The sequence below is a fragment of the Limulus polyphemus genome, unplaced genomic scaffold (genome assembly GCF_000517525.1).
Source record: "Limulus polyphemus unplaced genomic scaffold, Limulus_polyphemus-2.1.2 Scaffold1780, whole genome shotgun sequence".
Taxonomy (NCBI): domain Eukaryota; kingdom Metazoa; phylum Arthropoda; class Merostomata; order Xiphosura; family Limulidae; genus Limulus; species Limulus polyphemus.
This window is the reverse complement of record NW_013667390.1, coordinates 53,968-64,111: the sequence shown is the minus strand read 5'-3', so window position 1 is coordinate 64,111 and position 10,144 is coordinate 53,968. Positions and strand designations below refer to the sequence as shown.

Sequence of the window (10,144 nt, the reverse complement as noted above, 5' to 3'; positions counted from 1 at the left end):
AAGAATTTTTTAGTTTTTTGATTAGTATTTTTATAAGATTATTATTTAAATTCTATGATAGTGTGTATTAACTTTTGCTTACAACTAGCAATTTTTAATACAAAAACAAACCAAAATTCTTGGGTCAGAGTTGGCCCTGTGGAAGAATTCTGAATTTTGGAGCTGGTGGGACAGGTTTGAATTTATGCAATACTAAAAAACATTCTCCACATTTTAAACTGTGGGTGATTCACAAGAGTTGCAGAAAAGGGTGCTGCTGATGGCTACTTTCCCTCTTCTCAGCAGTTCAGTATTACAAGCAGCCTTAGTAGCTTTGCCATAATTACATAATACAAATACACAGGATTCTTCTCAAGAAGATAAAAATTGTATCTTTATACAAATACCTTGTTAAGATTACATCCTTTCAGCACTAGTCCAATCACCTTTAACAGACACAAACAAATACTCATACAATAAACAGCCAAAAAATACTTTCCTTTTCTTACAATCACGTAATTATCTTCACATGAATGAAATAAAATTACGTAAATTAAAGAAATACAGTTAAAAAATAACAACAAACATATATATATATATATATATATATATATGTTAACATATATAATCTTTTTCTAAGATGAATGTTTTTAATATCAGTACTAACTTTCTTCATTCCTATATTATTTATTACTATATATCTATTCTCTAATGACTTGATCAATTTACTTCATACCAAACATTATAGAGTTGATATAAACGATTTATCAGAAAGATTCTCTTTACTGAGTAAGAACACAATATATTTTACTACCACAAGATCTTACATAAAACTCCCCCCAAAAATTCAAATCACAAGATTAAAAGATATCAGATGTATATTTTGTTAATACATTACCATAGAAAAAAAAAGCACCAGATGCTTTTAATTTTTATTAAATTGTAAACATATATACATACATGTTTTTGCACATACTCAAACATGTAAAGCAGCATAGACTGAAAGGTAGTTAAGCATCTACAGCCAAGGAGCAATAATGTGTAAACTTACATATATAAAAATACAGTAAGTTTAACTTGTGTGGCTCTATGGGCATTATAAAATATATACACTACCATACAATAATAAAAAAAAAATGCACCAATCAAACTGATTACTGTTTTAATGCTTAATGTATGCTTTATTGAAATCTACTTTTCATCCCTATCATTCCTTGGGATGCTTCTCAGCTTATGTTGAAATGTGTAAAGATTATAAGGATACATACTTTCACTAAACAACTTGTACCTTGTCACCATAAAAAATACACACAAGTTTATACATTATAATATTATTGTTTAAATTATAATGTGGTATAGAAAACGTTTTACAATAATAGTTATTCAACATTATAACCATAAACTTTAAGAATCAATTTACATATAATTTCTTTCAATTATTTATTATGCTGACAAAAAAAACAAAATTCTTTCTTACATATTTGACACTTTCACTTGTGTAAATTACTAAGCTAATTTTAGTTCTGAACAAACTAAATGCTCTTCATAGAATATAAATTTTTGCAGTGAGTTATTTAGAGCAGTGTCAGTACGCACTACTGATCAGAATATAGTAAACAACTTTTTAAATAATTAAAGAAAACAGCCTGTGTAAACATTATTCCTTTGATAGGAATTAACCCATAACACTTGTAGTTGAAACTATACATCAACTTAGATTACAGAAATGGCAAATATGAAAGAATTTTAAGTCACAAAAAGAAACAATTCCATTTTATTTATAAATGAAAATACTCAAGAAAATTGTGTGCATTATTTTATACCAAGATTATCTGCTAACCTTTATTACTAGCTCACCACCCAAATGTTAAGGAGGAATGAACAATAGTTATCCTTTGATTTTTCAATAAACAATAAAGATAAGAACCTGACATTGTTTTTTAAACACTTCCAATATTTGAAACTTAATGTGTGATCACTTTAAAGCTTCAAATAGTAAATTATGAAAAACCAAAAACATTATACAACAACATATCTGATATTTTTCACATGAAAATGTTTAATTAATGGCAATTTGTACAGGTTGACTTCATTTTGATAAAATTTTGTCTTCAAGTAAGACCTAGGAAGAAAAGTATCTGAAAAGATTGGATAAATAAATTTTAGAAAATTTTCAAGAATCACTTTTTCTTAAATCAGACTATATATATTTGCACAATTCACATACCCTAATTATAAACTGACAAATATAATTTAGATCTTCCCAACTGCTAAAATTTCTTACCCAAACCATTCTTACTTATCTAACAAATGAAACAATTACACTGATGATGACACAAGTGAGAACTGAAAAAACAAACTGTAAAGTTCAACTGCCACTAAACCTGTCTGTTATAGGTGAATGGACTGCAGATACACTGCACATAGAGCAAAAGTCCATAAAATATTTATTTCAACAAAGGCCTCTTTTCAACTCATTCAGTTTTCATTTATTTATACACTGTCAGCACTGTCTTCACTGGTTTTACTATGTCTTTCACCCATTTCAATATCTTCCTCCTCATCATCTTCCATGTCTGATAGTTCTTCCCAGTTGTCCTTGAAAAAAAAGAAAGAAAAGATTAAGGAAACTAACTGTTAAATGTGTAATTTTGACAATTTAATGTTTCAGTGGTTTCAGGGTAATCAAAAAATATTTAACACACACACACAGAAATAACAGAGGCTTTCCGTCAGCCTCTTCAAATATATAAGCAGTTTTCTTTTCAAATACTCTGTAGTTAAGGGTACCTAAGTCCATTGTATCATTCAGGCACTGTGTTCACCTACTACAATGTTTGTTATCAGTTGGCTCTGGGTCAGATCCATGCTGAATTTTATGGGTCTGCAGGTTGTATGTGTGTATATGACTGGCAGTCAGCTCCAATCTATGCATTCCAAGAAATCATGAACCTCTAAGAGAAACCTTAGAAAAAAAAAATCTTATAAATTGGACTTTAACAATTTCACTGGATTATTTTTCTGAAAGATGATTAATGAGAACATCAACTGTCACTAAGAGATTAAAGTCTATTTTAGTACATCTTAAAGTTAATTTGTATTTCTTATTGCTCTTTCATTTTTTAGCACTATAACTAAAAATAATTTACCTAATGCTGAGTTAGTTATTTTTAAGTGTAAAAATGATTTCCATACTTATGACCTGTAAAGAAATGATATTAGAATTTCATGGATATCTAAATATTATAAATGCTAGTGGTATGTAGTACTAATTAATACTGCATTTTGAATAAAACACACTGGCTAACTTCAAGCAATTAGGCTAGTCTCAATTTAGTTCAACTTATATCGAAAAGAAGTGAGGAGGTTTGGAGAATTATTAAATGTTATTGAAATATATGATATGTAGGGTTTCTATGGCTCTTAATTTGGTTGACTGCAATATTATACTAGTTTTAAAATCAGATGAAGATTGTGAATCTTATTAAAGTACAATATATGGATTAAATCTATCCATGTCTTAATATTTGTCTAACTTGAAATTACTCATTAAACCTACATGCACGAGCTTGGTCCGTGGGACTGGGTTTGTACTAGGGAATTAACGATTACTATAATAAGCTCTTAGTTATATCTCGGTAAAGAAATAAGCTTTGAGGAGAGTTTACACTATGGTTTAGCAATATCTATAATATACATACTTTATCACAAGCTCACAAGATCAATGAGTAGAAGGAAAAAAATTGTAAATGGGCAATTTGGGACAAAAATACATCGTGATACACAGAATTAAAATTTGGGATGCTAAATATTTCCTTTTGAATTAAAAAATTAAATATTATATAATATTAAAATTCAATTTATTAACTACATTTTGAAGACAAGTTTATTGATATACATTGATAATAAATAAGTTTAATTGATAAGTAGTTTAAATAAAATGTTGAATGTAATTCTGCAAAAAGTCATGACATGCAAACTTTGAACCCACTTGTGCACATAGGTTTAAGGGGGTAATTTCTATGCCCACAACTGGCTGCATACAGTGAATGTGAGAGATGATCAGGATGTTGTAGGATCTTACTGCTTACTGAAGTTTGATTCTCTGCTGTTGTGCTGTACTTATTTTTCATTTTGTGATTAAGAATTCAAAGAACTTGTGACTAAAGGCAAAGAAGAATATGTAATAATACGTCAACTACACTATATCTGCCACATCCAGTGATGACAAGTCCTTTTGCCCAATAACCAAACTCGTAGGGCCAGCTGAAATAGTGGTCAAGACATTATTTATATCATAAGTTGCATGAACCACAACTATTATGTAGTGAACAAGTTTAAATAAAGTGTAATTATTGTCAATTTTATCTATGTATTTTACATATCAGAATTACAATAAGGATTAATAACACAATATCATTATTTATGTATTTATGTAGAAAGAAAGAGTATTCTGTTGTGTGTCTTGGTTTTTTTAAGCAGATATATTCCTTCAAAAATATATGTTGTGTAATATTTACAACTGAAATAACTTTAAAAAATTTTTTTGCAAGATTTATCTATATGATTTCATTTTATTTAACTGATTGTGATTAAATGTTAATGTAAAATATTGTATACACAGACACATGTGTAGTATATATCAAATAAAAGGGTAAAATTGGTAAGTATTCATACAGTGTATATAGGTACTTTTCTGAACAAGACTACACAGCTAGAAAACTTGGAAATGATAAAGAAAATTTTACATGTTTAGTTCTTCATATGCACCTGAGCATTTTAACTGAATGTGATTGGGATCAGTCAATTGACTAATGCTGTATTGGAGAAGTAATGTTGACTATAATTCAGAATTTGTGAAGTGTATATTCACAAAATGTGTAAAGCTATTAGTCAACAGTAAGTCTGTTGTATGCAACATATCAGTTTGTTGCTCAAGTTTTTGTACAAAATATATCAGACTCTGACAGGTCAAAGTGCAAAAGTGATGTCATGTGAAGGATACATTTATTTTTGTTCATCGTACAATTTGCAGAGTGCATTTGAGTAACTCTTGTGTTCTAAGTCCATGGTTTATTTTCAGTATCCCTGTACGTTGAATCTGGTATCTTCTCTACTTTGACAAGAATTGTTGTGAACTGAGCAATGTAGGGTAATATGTTAATACATCTGACATGAAGTTCAAGATACCATGTTGAATAGCACTTTGTAAAAGGTTGGAGAAAGCATACTTTGAACCCTGTCCATGCACATAGGGTTAATATATTTTAAAAGTTTTAAGGCCTAAATTTATGCTTTTTGAAAGATAAAAACATCTTACACCAAATAAGACAAGAAGAATACACAAACTATTAATAAGTCAAACTTTTAAGCAAAATTATTCATAAATAATGCAGACTTTGTTTTTATGAATTAAGCCAACTTTTCCATGCTGAATGTACTTGCATCTTAAAACCTCATTTGCATTTTATTTCTAATATTTTTTTTCTCAGTATCTGTTTTAAAGGGAAAAGATTTCACAATTTTTCTACCACAACTTAGTTAACAAAATTTTCAATTTATTTATAATGGAGTTCTGAATGAAAAAAATGAGCTTTTTTTATGATATTTATTTGAAAAAGAAAATTACTCTCTGAAATTATGTATAATTTTTATTCTTCAATTTTGTGAAACTCTCTTTCAAAATATTAAGTTTCTTTTACTCTGAAAGTAAAATGCAACGAGGAAGTAACTTAAACACCATTAGCTGACAGTAAAACTAACACAGAATTTTTAAACTGAAACTCTCTTTTAGAAGTGCACTATTCTACTGTTATATGAGTCATTAAAATATTTTTGTTAACTTACTTCTGATTCTGAATGAATTGGTAAGAGATCAACAACTCCAGTTTCTTCATCTGATGATTCTGTAATGACAAGTGTTTATGTAACTTTAGCAAATGCTGGTTTGTTTGTACTTTATATTATACACAATTAAAAGTTTTTGTTTATCAATAATCCTTTATTAAAATATAAACTACAACACTAACTTATTTCTCACACTTACTCATGAGAACAATTTCAAAAGACTTGAGAAAACAGGTCACTCTGATTAAGCAAGGAAAATTATTCAACTGAAAAATTATAACACACACACAAAAAACAAAACAATATAAAGGTGGGTATATATTCTAGCACTGAAAATTAATCTAATTAGTATTTCTCATGATTTTCCATATAAGAACAAGTGCAATGCACAACTGAAATTACAGTATTTTTCTACATTAACACTGCTCTGTAGAAAATTAGTTTTAGTGTTTGTTCTACTTTATCTTCCTGCACTGACTTCATAGCTAAACAGTAGTGTGTTGGAGGCCATTTATTTTTGATGTTCAAGTAATCAAAGTTATATAGTTGAAAGGAAAAGAGATTATGTTTTCACTCATTATACTTTATAGGCAGTTAATGTGATTTTCTTTATGAAATTTTGTCTTTGCTTTTGTTGTTAGGTTGCACTACTACTACGAATAATGAATGCTTATGTTTATAATTTAGGTACTGTTATGTGAATCCTAGGAGCAAACAACTGTGTTTTAAACGGTTTGTACATAATGACACACTCCATCTTTCTTTGTGATTGATTTCATTAATATCATTGATTATAATTTTCAGAATGATTTTATGTATTTTATTACTATTAATTTTTATACTTATCAAGATTATTTAGTATTTTCAGCTTTATTTTTGGAATATGGGTGGAAATGACTTATCACTAGTCAGAATTCTCCTGAATGCATTAGAGCTACAATGCAAATGGAATTTTATGTCATTTAAATGTATTAACAATGTTAAATGCATCATTCTTGGTAAAGGATACTGTTAGATATACACAACTGTTTTAATTAAAGTATAGTGTGAGTGTTAAATTTAGTTATGTTTAGAAGCGATAGTTTATTGTTTATGAAACTGTGCATGAATCATACATTGTGTAGTTCCATTGTTGTGATTTGGTGCTTGTATTATTGTGTCATGTTACAAGAACCTTCTGAGTTTTTCTTGTTGTTTTGATTGAGTATTGTTACATCATAATATTTCGTAGTGTGTAGAAAGTTCCAGGCCTCAGTAGGGCTGTTTATAAATATGCGTCCAAAATGCAGTTCAAGTGAAGTGAAAAAAAGACAAAATTAATGAGTTAGTCAAATAGATCTAGATTGTATGTTTGCAAGTTTAGCTGTACAGAGCATATAGTGGCACTTTCTAAAAAAATTAAATTGTTGCAGATTGTATTATTGTAACAACAGAGTAGAGAAGCAGAATAATCTGTCTTGTCAATTGTGTTCTAAAGTAATTAAACAAACCTGTGTGGACTTTTGACGAAAAGAGACAATTATTTAAAGGTTTGGATACAACTACGGTGATTAACTGTGTAACAAACATTTGTATATATATTTGACTTGTTTTAATATATTATTTTAAAGCAAGTGGACTGTGTGCTGTACGTTTATTTTTGAACTTTATCGGCAACAAGTCACAGACAACTACTGTAAAGAATCTAGCCCATACATCCATACCTAAAAACCTGACAGATACAATACCAGTAAGTTTTTTATTCAATATGTGAATTATGTACTTAGAATAGCTCAAAGGGTAGTATTTTTTGTAAATTATAACTTATAAACACAATTACAAACTATTGTTAAACTTACCTTCATGATAAACAAGTAAAGCATCAGATGGAATGTCTATGCTTCTTGCTTCCTCTCTTGCCATAAGCTAATATAACAAATATTACAACACACATTATTTTACCTTAAGGTTATCTTTGATATTTTTATTTAAAAATTAATAAAAAGTTGTTTTATTAAAATACACTAGTAATGTATGCTATTGACAGACCACAAGATATATTTTCCAGGTTTTGCACTTAGATATCTATAGAAAGTTGCAAAAAGTAGTAATAAAGTAAAAAAACAATATTTAAGCCACCATATATAATATCCATAAATAAAATATATTTAACACCAGTTGTAGTTTCTGATAAGTATTCCAACAGATAGTTTTGTTATACTATGTTATTACTTGTTTGATTTACCTGACTCTGAATAAGGTCAAGACTTCCTTGTAATCTTGACATCTGATCTAATACTTGTATCCTGGCTTCTGCAAGTTCTTCTAGAGGACCAAGCAAACTGTCTGCATCTTTTTGCTGACAAAAACACAGTGTAATTTTTGTTAATAAACCAAACTTCAATAATTCATATTATACAATTCTATAATAATTTCAAAAGCAGATATTTCTTTTCACTAATTTACAATGATTTTAACATTAAAACTCTTGTAGTGATTGTTACCCATCCAAACACCAGCTGAGTCATGAGTTAAGCTGTTCAATGCTACCTGCTCTTTTTTTTTCTGTTTTAGTAGTAACCAAGAATGGATTGTGGAATTATTTTAAATCATAATATCATCATCTTTTACAAATTCTATTAATAGCATACTTTTAAGATGAAAAATCTGAACTTGCAATTTTTTTATTCATATTTAACTAAATTTCAAACCATCAAAACCATTATAACACCCTTTCAAAACAGATTACCAAGGTTAAGATCATCCACTTAATATTGTATTCATATTATATCTTGTGTTGTATTACATTTAAACTAAGTAACGCAATCATATATGTTAAGTTCTAAGCATATTCACAAATGTTTCACAGAATAAATTTTTTAACTTTTACTTTATGAAAGAAAAAATATAAAGACAAGAGTAAGATTTTCTATTAATTTTGAAAGTAATGGAAAAAACAAAGACTACTCTAAGTACAAAATGAGAAAACATGAAAAGTTATTTAAAAATTATAAAATATAAAGTATTTAATAACTAAGTAAAATAAGAATATGTTCTTTACAACATAACACCACAACATTTAGATAAATGTGTCAAGATTTTTCAGGAGAAATTGGTTACTAGTATGCCATAGCTTAGGTCTTAAAGTACATTTGTAATACATTAAAAGAAAAGTAATTAATATTGTTCATCTGAGGTTGCTAATTAACCACTAACCTGAATTATTGTGTTTGAGTGAATCCTTAACACTGTGTGAACCCAACAGAGGTAAATTTGTGCCCTAAACAGAATGAAGAAAAATTGTTTTAGGTATGTATTATTAAAGAATATGTTCTGTACGAGCTACAAACGGAGGAATGCATCAATATACAAATACATATATTAAAATAATAAAGCCCAGAAGTAAAATACTAGATTAAAAAAAAAAGAGTGAGACAAAATAAAAGAACAGGAATTTTTCAAAACCAGCAATGGTTCTTGTAACATGATAACTTCATTTGTACTCTTCCTATTTTCTACTATAATGCATCAGTAGGATCACATTTTCTAGTTCATTCACAGATTGATGGTATGACATAAAATAAGCATTTTTTTCCCTCATTTTCAACAATATTTGGTAGAAATTAAATGCTAATACTATTAAAGACAGAGATAACTTGCTTTTGAGAAAGATTCATTTTTATCCTTCTATGTTAGTTTGAATTTAACACTAGATGTTTGCCAGCCTTAGAGATAATCATCAGTCAACAATGTGGATAATACTTTGCCAATATTTATCATTGTTCTCTACATATTTTTTCAAACATCCAGAAATTCTTAAAGATTGTTAATTTACTTTATTATTATTTTTAAACAACTTGGATTAACTTGTCCTTTGTGAATTTTATTTTTTCCTCGAAAAACTCATAACTTTTTTTTAAATATTCAATTTTATTTTTTTAATTAATTGTTCTTATCTATTTAAAATTAACAAATTTTCAAGGAAAATGTTTCCCAATCATTTAGTTGAGAAAACACCATGAAGTTTCTTCCAATTATAAATGTTAAATGTCGAGTATGGCCCAGAGGTTTTCGATGGGGTTCATGTCAGGAGATTGGCTCGGCCAAGGCAACTTCTGGATACCATTTTCTTCCTTCCACTTTTGGGTGTTTCTAGCAGTGTGACACGGTGCTCCATCTTTCTGGAACAATGTTGTATTCTTGTCCACGAAACCCGAGGAATAAAGTGGCAAGATCCTTCCTCCAATATTTCGACGTATTTCGCAAAATTTATGTTGCCAACGCACTCCACTAAGCTCGATCTCCCACCAACCCCAACAGCTCTCCAAACCATCACGCT

The 10,144-nt window shown here is 28.7% G+C and overlaps 1 protein-coding gene across 1 annotated transcript in view; it reads right to left on the bottom strand.

Annotated features, from left to right (window-relative positions):
- Positions 1 to 351: 351 nt before the first annotated feature.
- The window catches only part of LOC106464914 (WD repeat-containing protein 43-like), a 62,270-nt gene continuing 52,477 nt past the window's right edge, over positions 352 to 10,144 (bottom strand). Inside the window, exons 13-17 of the mRNA XM_013925086.2 lie at positions 9,022 to 9,085; positions 8,051 to 8,164; positions 7,665 to 7,731; positions 5,827 to 5,885; positions 352 to 2,577 (exon numbers count right to left, since the gene is read on the bottom strand). Of these exons, the coding sequence (XP_013780540.1) occupies positions 2,473 to 2,577; positions 5,827 to 5,885; positions 7,665 to 7,731; positions 8,051 to 8,164; positions 9,022 to 9,085 (409 nt within the window). The 3' untranslated portion in view covers positions 352 to 2,472. The remainder of the gene's footprint in view (positions 2,578 to 5,826; positions 5,886 to 7,664; positions 7,732 to 8,050; positions 8,165 to 9,021; positions 9,086 to 10,144) is intronic.